The sequence below is a fragment of the Panthera tigris genome, chromosome D3 (assembly GCF_018350195.1).
Source record: "Panthera tigris isolate Pti1 chromosome D3, P.tigris_Pti1_mat1.1, whole genome shotgun sequence".
NCBI classification, from domain to species: Eukaryota; Metazoa; Chordata; class Mammalia; order Carnivora; family Felidae; genus Panthera; species Panthera tigris.
In genome coordinates, this window is record NC_056671.1 from 1,701,616 (window position 1) to 1,713,861 (window position 12,246).

The 12,246-nt window shown below is 50.7% G+C and overlaps 1 protein-coding gene across 5 annotated transcripts in view; it reads left to right on the forward strand.

The window, feature by feature from the left end:
- Positions 1-12,246, forward strand: part of STX2 (syntaxin 2) — a 36,072-nt gene that overhangs the window by 15,193 nt on the left and 8,633 nt on the right. For 3 of the 5 annotated variants that reach the window (XM_042961659.1, XM_042961658.1, XM_042961660.1), the window contains exons 4-8: positions 5,829-5,903; positions 8,032-8,140; positions 9,471-9,661; positions 10,891-10,964; positions 11,067-11,204. In XM_042961659.1, coding sequence (XP_042817593.1) covers positions 5,829-5,903; positions 8,032-8,140; positions 9,471-9,661; positions 10,891-10,964; positions 11,067-11,204 — 587 coding nt within the window. Of the gene's footprint in view, positions 1-5,828; positions 5,904-7,463; positions 7,538-8,031; positions 8,141-9,470; positions 9,662-10,890; positions 10,965-11,066; positions 11,205-12,246 lie in introns of all 5 variants that reach the window. The other 2 variants (XM_042961662.1, XM_042961661.1) reach the window with 1 other exon arrangement.

Consider the following 12,246-nt stretch of genomic DNA (forward strand, 5'->3'; position numbering starts at 1 on the left):
GACCTCCGGTGTGGGCTTGAGTGTAAGTGGTAAGGGGGCGCTCTTACTCTCAAGTAGAGAGGAGAGTTGAGAGCAACTTTTTGTTAGATTACTTGATGTAGTCTTACGTTGAAAAAATAAAAATCTTAAATTGAAAAAAAAACCCACGTTTTTAATTTTAAGATTTTGCATGTCTTATAAAACGATGCTCTGACCCTCTGTAGATGCCTTATCTTACGATTTAGAAGACTGTTTCCCAAAGTGTGTTGTGGGGCACGAATCTCATCGGCTGGCCTATGTCACTAAGTGCTTTGGGAGCCTCATTGTGCCATAATCCCTCTAGAGAAGTTACAGTGTACTCCGAGCAATAAAGGCCCTGAGCAGTCCTGCAATAAGGAAACCTGTGTCAACTTTGCTTAGTCTGTTTGCCCTTAGTCTGTTTGGTTTTTTTTTTGTAATTACTGTATTTTATTCTTTGTTGAATGAATATAATTTATTGTCAAATTGACTTACATACAACACCCAGTGCTCATCCCAACAGGTGCTCTCCTCAGTGCCCATCACCCGCTTTCCCCTCTCCCCCATCCCCCCATCCACTCTCAGTTTGTTCTCAGCATCCAAGAGTCTCTTATGGTTTGCCTCCTTTCCTCTCTGTATCTGTTTTTTTTCCCCTTCCCCTCCCCCATGCTCTTCTGTTCAGTTTCTCAAGATCCACATATGCGTGAAAACATATGGCATCTGTCTTTCTCTGGCTGACTTATTTCACTTAGCATAATACCCTCCAGTTCCATCCACGTCGCTACAAAAGGCCAGATTTCATTCTTATTGCCGTGTAGTATTCCGTTGTGTATATAAACCACATCTTCTTTATCCATTCATCAGTTGATGCACATTTGGGCTCTTTCCATACTTTGGCTATTGTTGAGAGTGCTGCTATAAACATTGGGGTACAAGTGCCCCTATGCTTCAGCACTCCCGTATCCCTTGGGTACATTCCTAGCAGTGCTATCGTGGGTCATAGGGTAGGTCTATTTTTAATTTTTTGAGGAACCTCCACACTGTTTTCCAGAGTGGCTGCACCAATTTGCATTCCCACCAACACTGCGAGAGGGTTCCCATTTCTCCACATCCTCTCTAGCATCTGTTGTTTCCTGAGTTGTTCATTTTAGCCACTCTGACCGGCGTGAGGCCCACAGAAATTTTTATGTGACGCCTGTTAACCTCTTATTTAATTTTTGGGAGAACTGAATTTGGATAAATGTTAGCGTATTTTTTTCCTCGTGAGTGATTTACCTCTGAAAAACTTCTGCTGCCAAGAAGTAGCAGGTGAAGCTGCCGTTGCAGTAAATGCGGAACCCTCAGTGCTCACAGTAGTCCCTTTTGGGCCCTAAGTAAAACACTGCTTCTTTCTTTTGTACGTTTGGTGACAACGTGTGAACCGAGTCGTGGGAAACCACGTGCAAGTGCTTTCGTAGTCACCCTTCTCCTGCACGACGGGGCCCTGCGGTGAGGAGCCCAGGGTGAGGCAGACGGCAGGGGGCTGCCGGCCTCCCAGCCCTTTGTCCTGGGCGGGGTACCACGCTGTGGACAGGGGGGTGGGGGTCCCCGAGCCGCTGCGGCCCAGCCCCCCAGCCTCTGGGCCGAGCGGTGCTGAGCACGGTGGCCACCAGGTGGCGCCAGACTGCAGACGGGCGCCCGGTTCCTGGGCCTGCAGCTGCTGGATGGAGGACGGGTGCCGGTCAACATGCTTTTCGGGTTTTTAGCGAGAAAATCTTCAAGTCCGTGGGAAAGTTGCCAGGACAGTACAGAGAACACCCCCGATCCCTTCCCCTAGGTTCGCCCGTCGTCCGCATCTCCGGGCGTGTGGCCATGCGTGTGCTTTCCGTGCCTGAATGAGCACACGCGGTGTTTGCCGACACGTGTGACACGTGTGGTGTGTGTGTTGTCGTCAGTTCTGCCGACTCGTGTCAGAGCCGTGCTCCTGTGTGTGTCTCCGCGGGATATGCTCTGTGCGCCGACACCGTAACCATCTAAGGCAGAAAAGTCGACGTTGATAACGCACCGGGATCCGACGTGCAGTCCCTGCTTCCCATCTCAGGGACTGTCCGGGGACACCCTTTATAGCCCCCTGTCCCCTCCTTCCAGGGCCCAGTCCAGACTCACGCGCGGAGGACACGGGCACGGATGCCGTCAGAAACGCGAAGCGTCGCAGCGCGTTGGGCCTTCGTCCCCGCTGACAGGCTCTGCGCTCCCGTCCGCCCTGCCTGAGCGCGCAGCCCCCACCCCCCCCCCCCCCCCCCCCCCCCCCCCCCCCCCCCCCCCCCCCCCCCGTGTCCCTGATCGGTGTGCGAGGTGGACCTATCACACGGCTTTCCCGTCGGTCTCCTACGCCCTAGTAGCTGACAGCTCTCTCTGGGCTCTTATCCGTAAAATAAAACGTGGCCGGGCTTTGTCTTTTTTCCAGTCTGATCGTTTTTTGTCTCTAAGTGCTTTTAGTCTGTTTGCCAGAATTCGTGATGTGACATTGGGGCGGACATTCTTGCTTCTTTGGTACCTTTTCTCTCTTTTCATGCTTTCTCTTGGATTGGTTTTTAAGAATTTTATCCCCTGCACTGTTAGTCTGTTTATATGAACTACGTCCTGTCGCTTTGTGGTCGTCCCCTAGATGACAGTGTGTATTCTTTTTTTTTTTTTTTTTTACCGTTTATTTATTTTGAGAGTCAGAGAGCATGTCTGAGTGGGGTAGGGGCAGAGAGAGAGAGAGAGTGTCAGAGAATCCAATCAGGCTCCAAATTTTCAGCACAGAGCCCGATGCGGGGTTCAGTCTCAGGGACCCTGAGATCACGACCCGAGCCGAAATTAAGTCGGACGCTTAACCGACTGAGCCACCCGGGTGCCCCCATAGTGTATATTCTTGATTTAAGATCTAATGTAAATCTGTACTTTTGTTTCTTCCGGTAACACATGGGCCTTAGGAAACTTTAACCCCATGTTTGCTTAGATGCACGTATTGACGTGTGTATATAATAGATACAAGTAATGTAACTATTTGTATCTTACCTTGTTTTGTACAACTAACCTACCACCCACACCGCTGCTCCTTCTTTATCCCTGGGCCTCACACCTTCCATCTGAGACTGTTTCTTTCTAACAAACACTGTTGGGGCGCCTGGGTGGCTCAGTGTGTTACGCGTCTGACTTTTGATTGTGGCTCAGGTCGTGCCCAGGGTTTTGGGACCGAGTCCTGCTTCAGGCTCTGCACTGACTGTGGAGCCTGCTTGAGATTCCCTCTCCCCTGTCCCCACTCCCACCCACCCCCACTCCTGTTCCCTGCTTGTGCACTCCCTCTCTGCCTCTCTCCCTCTCTCCTTCTCTCTCTCTCAAATTAAAAAAAAAAAAATCAAAACACTATCACTGCTTTTAGTTGGGAATATGCATTTGTCTGAAATTTTCCATCTGTAATCTTGTTCTTGGAGGATGTTTTCACTGAGTGTAGGAGTCTGTTGGGAAGTAATTTTCTTTGACCATCTTGAAGATCTTGAAGTTATCTTTCCAGTGCCTTTTTGTTTGTTTGTTTTTTGTTTTTTTGTTTTTGTGTTTTTTAAAGTCACCTGTCGAATTGTAGCTTTTAAGATACTTGGGTTTTGGTCTTTGCTATAGCAATTTTGTGCTGACGTTTCTGGATGTGGTTTTCTTTCTGTTTGCCTGCTTTCCCCAAGGCCTCTTGGATCTTTCAGCCCACGCCTCTGGCCACTTCAGCCACTTTCTCTCCGTGAACCGTCTCTGCCCGATTTCCTATCCTCTCTCTTTGGGAGACTTGAAATCTGTGTAGTTAAACCTTTTCATTGTACTTGCAGCGTCTCCTGCCCTCCACTCTCTATTTCCCAGAGACACCGTCTCCTCGTTTTACTTGGAAGTTGTGTTTCTGAGTCATCTGCGGACCTCTCTTTGCCCGTTGAGTTATTTCTGGGTGAGAGAAGTTTTGGTCCCGCAACGTCACCTGGTTCCTTTCTGCACCGTCCGGTTTTCTGACAAAGTTCTTAATTTTGTGTTTTACCCCTTCGAGGATAATGATGTCAAAAGTCTGTGTCTGATGATCCACTAACAGGCGCCCTGTGGGTCTGTGCAGCTCGTCTGCTGTTCTTTGTTTGCCTGGTTATTTTTGGTGGAGTCCTGGGCTTTGTACGTAAAAGCTAGTAGCAGTAATTCCAATCCTAGGAGAGTATTTTCTTCTTATTTTTTAAAGTTCATTTACTGGGGCAACTGGGTGGCTCAGTCAGTTAGATGTCTGACTTGGGTTCGGGTCATGATCTCGCGGTTCATCGGTTCGAGCCCCGCGTTGGGCTCTGTGCTGACAGCTCAGAGCCTGGAGACTGCTTTGGATTCTGTGTCTCCTTCTCTCTCTTCCCCTCCCCTGCTGGTGCTCTGTCTCTCTCTCTCTCTGTCTTTCAAAAATAAACATTAAAAAAATTACCACCCTTCATCTTTAAAAACAAAACAAAAACAAGTCTATTTACTTATTGCAAGAGAGACAGGGACAAAGCAAGTGGGGGAGGGGCAAAGAGAGAGGGAGAGACAGAATCCCAAGCAGGCTCCATGGTGTCAGCACAGAGCCCAAGGCGGGGCTGGAACCCACAAGGAAGCCGTGAGATCATGACCTGAGCTGAAACCAAGATCGGACACTCAACTGACTGAGCCACCCAGGCGCCTCAGTATTTTGCTTTCTAAAAGATGATTTGTAAACGTTGCTGACAGGTGGCAGGGGTTGGGGGAGCAGCTGCGGTCCTGGATCTGGTCTGCGAGGGCCCCTCTTCCGTGGCCACCAGCTTACAGCCACTCCAGCAGCTGGCTCCCTCCCTGGGTGTCCTTCTCCCGGGTCTTCTTCCCTGCCCGTGTAGCTTTATGGTGTCTTTAAGCAGATTAAACGCACGTTTCGTCCAGCTTTCCGGACAGTTCCCGGCAGGGGTGTTGAGAGCACCTTTCTCAGAGCACTGAGAGTCATTTCTCAGTGGTTTGAAATGGCACCTTTGCCAAGGACAGCCTCGAGGCCTGCTGCTGTGGCTGGCAATGCCCCTTTCTCGTCTCTCACTTACGCCTGGGCCCCCGCCTGCCTGTGTGAGCAGGGAGCCCGGGGTCTCCCCCTCCTGGAACAGCCCAGGGGCTTTCCTATCCAGCGAGGGGAGTGCTCCCGGGGAGTGCCAGCGGGGCTCTGCCTGCACTGATCCACCGCAGCTCCGTCCCCCCCACCCCCTTCCCCGCTCATAGCTGTGCCCCGTCCTCAGCGGGGCCACACCCCTGCATACATCCTGCCCGGTGTGCGTTTGCCTGTAGACTTGGGCCCTCGCTCTGCCAGCCCGGACACAGTGTGGCCACCAGCACTCCCCTGAGGGGCTCGCCTTGCTTGGGTAGAGGAGAGCATAAGAGAAATCAGACGCACGGGAGAATTTTTTTTTCCGGGATTTGGTTAATTTCTGCTTTTCTTTCTTAGGTCTAGGTGTTAGCGACGGATCCAGTGACCTGTTCCACCAAATTAATGGCTGCAAACCAGCCAAGTATAGGTGCACATCACAGTCACCTGGGGGCTTGTCAGGTCCCATTGCTGGTGGCAGAACGGCACCCAGAGGTCTGGGGCGGGGCCCAGGAATGTGCATTTCTACCAAGCTCCGCCTGCCAGTGGGGTCCCTTGGTCTTGGTGAACCACTGGCAAGATCGATACTTTTTCTTAAGAAATAAAAACACTTGAGTATTTGCCAAGGATGTTGTTCCATTTATACGTTTATTGGGCATTATTGCTGTTGGATATTATAGCTCAGATACCTTTTTTTTTTTTTTTTTTTTTTTTTTTTAAGAAACAAAGGAAGACCTTGAGGATCTGAACAAAGAAATCAAGAAAACTGCCAGTAAAATCCGAGCCAAGTTGAAGTGTGAGTTTAAGGCTTTGGCTGCGTTTGACCCTTCATGGCGGCACGTGGCTCGTCTTTATTTCCTTTATCATTTTCTGTTCTTCCACATTTCTAAACGTCCACACGATGGGCACTTTAAATTATTTGTGTGTATCTGGAACAGGAAGTCTGTAAATGATTCATGAGTCGAGAATTCTTTAACTGCCGGCTGGGAGGCTGGGAGGACGGAGGACCAGGGGCTAAAGCTAATGGTTGTTAATTGGCATATTGGGGACAGAAGCACGAATATTCAACAAGGTCAAGCATTTGCTGATAAAGGGTTGACCTCTTACAGAGGCGTGTCTGTAGGACGCTTGTGGCCAAATTGCAGATACGTGAGAAGGCGAACAGTCCTTCCCACGAATCACGGGTTCTTCTTCAACCCTTTACGTTTAGGTTCTGTTGAACGCTAAGTACGCGGGGTTTAGCCTCTGTGGAGCTGGAGGTTCAGCTCTAACAGGTGGTTTTTGGGAGGGGCCTGCTGGAAAGACACATTGTATTTAATTGTTACAAAAGAGCGTTCACATCCAGGAAATCTCTGCAGATGGGAAAAAACTGTTTTGGGGACATTTCAGACAGGTGGGAGCTGGTGGGGGGGGGGGACCGCCAGCTGCCACCGTTCACACCCTTCATCTGTGCGCCATGCAGGGGCTCAGGGGCTCCCACCTGCCAGGTGGCTCGAAGCCCATCCAGACGGTGGTTTCATCAGTGTGGATTCCAGGGTACTCGAAAACAGAAGGATTTTCGCCCAAAAGTACGACCACAGTGCCGTGATTATATCTAGGTCAGATCATTGTGGTTATTGGTCACGAAATACCCCATGGGAATGCACGCGTCCCAGTGATCTTTGAATTTCTTTTCACAGTGTGTTTGAATTGGGTTCCCAATAAGGACCCTACCCTGTGATTGGTGACGTGTCACTTCAAGTTTAAAAATTTTTTTTTTTTACATTTATTCATTTTTGAGAGACAGAGAGAGACAGAGACAAGCGAGGGAGGGACAGAGAGAGAGGGAGACACAGAATCCGAAGCAGGCTCCAGGCTCCGAGCTGTCAGCACAGAGCCCGACACGGGACCCAAACCCACGAGCCACGAGATCATGACCTGAGCTGAAGTCGGACGCTCAACCGACTGAGCCACCCACGCGCCCCAAGTTTTTAAGACTCAGATTCTCTTTGCATCTTCCCCTGGAAGTTTTCTTTTGGTTGGAGAAACCAGGGCATTCGTGCATCAGAATTTGCTACGCTTCAGGGTTTTAAAGCCGATGTCACCCAGGTTCCTCTCTCTTTCCTGTCGGTTGATAGTTGACTTCTCCAAACCCAGTGAGAGTCGGGCGTTTTGTTTTGTCTTTTGTTTTTCTTTGAAATGTTAAGATATAACACCTGGTTTTGTTTTGTGAGATTATCAACAATGGATGATTGTTGCCAAGATGCATACATTTATGAGGAATCAGAAAGATAAGAAAGAAAAGTAGTTTGAGGTTTGGCTTGAGAAACATCCATTGTTTAGTTTAAAAGGTGACTCTTTTCCTGTTCATTTCCAGCTATCGAGCAGAGTTTTGATCAGGATGAGAGTGGGGACCGCACCTCAGTGGATCTCCGGATACGACGAACCCAGGTTTGGTTGTCGGTCTAGTGAGCACAGGCCTCTCTTGTCTCCCTTTCAGATTCAGAATAGTTTGTCTTTACGTCACATGAATCCGTACAGTATCTCCGTGTGAAAGGTCGTGGTGTCTTTAGGAGACCTCCTTATTATGAAGAAAAGATTCCACGCTGCGGGCCCGCGTCGTCCGAATTTCCCGAACCCTGCGGGCTTGGGGGGTGAGGGGTCTGTGGTGCCCACACCGGGGTCCAGGCTGCTCGCTTCTGCCTGGCTGTGTGGGTGCCAGGCCACGTCCGCTCAGCGGGGGGTGTCCCATCTGTGAGCCGGGGGGTGTTGTGAGAGTCAAGCCGGGTGACGCGCGTGACGTCCCGGGACGGACTCTGTCCGGAGCTGGCTGCCACCCGTTCGGGTCCAGTTGAAGGGCAGGTGCGACCGTTGTGGTTTCTGTGCCTCACTTGCTACAGAAGAAGTGAGCGTTGTGTATTAATTTCGTGTTTCCGTGTTAATAGCATTCCGTGCTGTCTCGGAAATTCGTGGAGGTCATGACGGAGTACAACGAGGCCCAGACTCTGTTTCGGGAGCGGAGCAAAGGACGCATACAGCGCCAGCTGGAGATCAGTGAGTGGACGAAAACGCGGTTCGATTCAAAGGTCCTTTTCTTAAGTCCTGTGGCTTCAAAACAGTAGTTCATCTCTGGTTTTGCCAATGTTGCAAAGCCTCAAGCCTTTCCAGGGCTTCCTGTTCATTGAGTCACCGAAACGTTTTCTTTACGTCCCTCAGAAAATCCTTGCTGAGTGGACTTTAGATTACTTTCTGGTTTTAAAAATGTTCACTTATTTTATTTTTGAGAGAGAGCGTGCGTGCACATGCGAGCAAGGGAGAGGGAGGGGCCGGAGAGGGAGGGAGAGGATCCCAAGCAGACTCCGCGCTGTGAGCACAGAGCCCGACGCGGGGCTCGAACTCACGAACCCTGAGATCATGACTTGAGCCGAAATCAAGAGTCGGACGCTTAAAAACGGAGCCCCCCAGGCGGCCTCGCACTGCGTTCTAACTGGCATTGCTCCTACGGTATTAATCAGACTTGGGAAACGTCCAGCCATCAGTTGCTCAGGTGTCTCTGCATTGCCCCCAGCCCCCCTGCCCCACCTTGGGAGACGGTTCTCTGTGGGCCTCACACTGACTGCCCTTTGCTCCAGACGGTCTTTCAAGGACGTCTGTGTGGCCGTCCCCCTTGGACGATGGAGCTTGGCTGCCGCCGGGCAGAAGGCAGTTTGCTGACCGTAGGAAGGTCAGTCCGGTGTGCTCGCTGTCCGCTCCCTGTTGGAGAAGACCGGGGCTCCTCGGCCGCGACACGGCCTCACGACGGGTGCGGTGTCCCCCGGGGTGGGGGAGCCCAGAACAGCTGTGAATGTGAACCTCATTAAATGGCATCTCCACAGGGGCGCCTGGGTAGCTTGGTTGGTTAAGCGTCTGACTTCGGCTCAGGTCATGATCTCACGGTCCGTGAGTTCGAGCCCCGCGTCGGGCTCTGTGCTGACAGGCTCAGAGCCTGGAGCCTGTTTCGGATTCTATGTCTCCCTCTCTCTCTGCCCTTCCCCTGTTCATGCTCTGTCTCTCTCTGTCTCAAAAATAAATAAATGTTGGGGCGCCTGGGTGGCGCAGTCGGTTAAGTGGCCGACTTCAGCTCAGGTCACGATCTCGCGGTCCGTGAGTTTGAGCCCCGTGTTGGGCTCTGGGCTGATGGCTCGGAGCCTGGAGCCTGCTTCCGATTCTGTGTCTCCCTCTCTCTCTGCCCCTCCACCGTTCATGCTCTGTCTCTCTCTGTCCCAAAAATAAATAAAAAACGTTGAAAAAAAATTTTTTTAAAAAATAAATAAATGTTAAAAAAAATTTTAATAAAAATAAATAAATAAATAAATAAATAAATAAATAAATGGCATCTCCACAGCCTTCTTGGGATCCAGTTAACGTGCCACACGAGCGATTTCCAGAGTGGGCAGGTCCGTGGTTGTCACGTCCACACAGTCCAGTTTGGAACATCTTCGTTCCCTGGAAGAAACTGCCCCTGTCATCAGTCCTCCCCGTGCCTCTTCCCCAGAGCCCTCGACTGCCACCAGCCTCCACAAATCTGCCCATTTTGTACGCTTCGTGTAAATGGAATCGTACAATATACGGGCTTTTGGGACTGGCCTCCCTCACCTAACGTAGATTTTTCAGGGTTCGGCCGTACTGACGCGGCTGGCATGTCCCCTCTTTCCCGGATGACTTGTGTTGTGCTGTGTGCGTGGACCCCGTGTGTCTGTGGCTCAGGCGGTGGCCGTGTGAATAATGCTGCCGTGAACACTGTGATCACGACGTTTCCTCATTTAACTTTTTTTACGTGTGACACAAATTGTAAAACGTAACGATTGTCAACCGAGTTTTTCCAAAAACCTGTGACTGTATTTCATCGAGAATACGAATACGTTCAACTCAAGGAAACATACTAACAACCAAAACATAGCAAGTATTAAAGCATCTGATTCTAATGTTCAGTCTTTATTTACAATCTTTTAATAAATGCTGATAACATACGTTGGTATTCTCTTTCCATAAGCCAGAATTAGACTTTTACGAAAGCCACTGTGCCAAAAAATTACGTGTCAACGCCCTTTTTAGAGTTCTCATTCCTACTAAAATTAGATTTTTGTATTCATTCCAATTATAAGGTTTTTTATGAGAGTTTTCCAGTTTTTCCTGCTTGTTAGTCTTATGTTAATTTCTCTCATCATTAACACTCACCCAAGAAAGCTATTTGAAAGGCTAGAACGATGTTGCTTGAAAATGTTAACTGGGGCACTTGGGTGGCTCAGTCGGTTAAGCGTCCCGACTCTTAATTTTGGCTCAGGTCATGATCTCACAGTTTGTGGGATCAAGTCCCGCGTCCAACTCTATGCTAGCAGCTCGGAGCCTGCTTGGGATTCTCTCTCTCTCTCTCTCTCTCTCTCTCTCTCTCTCTCTCTCCCTCTCTCTCTGTCTCCGCCCCTCCCCGCTCAAATAAATAAACTTAAAAAAAGGTTAACTCAGGTTTAGTTGCTAACTTCTGGTTGAAAAAGTCATTTTGAATTTTTTTTTAATGTTTATCTTTGAGAGAGAAAGAGACAGAGCATGAGCAGGGGAGGGGCAGAGAGAGAGGGAGACAGAATCGGAAGCAGGCTCCAGGCTCCCAGCTGTCAGCACAGAGCCCGACGTGGGGCTCGAACCCATGAGCCGTGAGATCATGACCTGAGCCAAAGTCGAGTGCCTAACCGACTGGGGCACCCAGGCACCCCCGAACGGTCATTGTAAGTGTCGGCTCGTTCTGAGCGGGGCCTGTGTTCATCTCACAGCTGGAAGAACCACGACCGACGAGGAGCTGGAAGAAATGCTGGAAAGCGGGAGCCCTTCGGTCTTCACCGCAGACGTGAGTGCCTGGGGGGCTGCGGCCGCATTCCCGTGCCTGTGCTTTCTCTTCCGAGCCGCCCTGAGTTCATCAGTATTTCTCCCTTGCCTTTGTTTCCCCAAGATTATATCAGATTCACAGATCACTAGACAAGCTCTCAATGAAATTGAGTCTCGTCACAAGGACATCATGAAGCTGGAGACCAGCATCCGGGAGCTACACGAGATGTTCACGGACATGGCCATGTTCGTTGAGACCCAGGTAACGCCCACGTTTTCCCTTGTCTGGGACGGACGCCTGGTGTTGGTGAAGTGTCGGGTCCAGGTACCCGAGAAAGCCATTGCTCCGGATCCGCTCTCCACATTTGGAAACTGAGTGCAGTGTTCTCGTGAGGCAGATGCTGGAAACAGCTCAAACTTTCAGCGGGGAGGCCGTGGCTCGCTCACTCGCATTACGTGTGTCCACACGACAGCCCACCGACCGGGTGGCCACGGGCGGCAGACTTTCATCAGGGAGATTTTTAGTGAGACGTGCAGGTATCGTGCTGGAGTTTTGAGTGAAGAGGCAGCTGTACCATCTTACGTGTGTTTATACACATCTGTATAGATACGGTCGTGTGTAACACACGCACGCGTGTGTACGTGCGTGAACTCGGCTCCATAGGACTGTGCGCACAGAAGGAAAGAGATGTACCAACTCAGACAACAACAGTGCAGCTGTGGGGATGTTAGGTTTCTTCTCTAAGACACGTGTACGTCCACGTTTTTACAAGGAACGTGTATTAGAACAATAGTTGGGAGAGAGGTTTTAAAAGTCTCTGGAGGAGTAGGCCCCGAGGGGCCTAGTCCATGCCACAGACAGAAGCCTCGCTCTCTGCGTGGTGTTCTTTGTCCGGTTGGCAGGCCGGGAGGGCGGGCCACCCCGGGGCTGCGAAGGTTCCCCCGCGAGACAATGGAAGCAGCGTAGGCAGTTCTTAACAGACCTGAAATCTGGTGTAAACCACGAGCCGACGTGTTCCCGTTGGGTGTGTGCATTCATTTGTTCTGGCTCCCGTGAGTCTCCCTCAGGCCTTCCGTGGCAGTCGCACCAGCGAGTGAGGCCTGCTCGCAGCCGCTTGCGGATTCAGGGGTCAGGTTCAGCTGACGCCTGTGCCCTGGGAGCGTCCGCGTCGGACCTCTTAGCTAGATCTGTCCTCACTCGCTGGCAGGCTGGTTTCGGGCGTGCTCTGGCAGGAGCGGCCCAGGAGAAGCTTAAGCCCTGGCCGGCTTGTTTTCTGGGTTGTACGAGGACGACAGGAAACCCA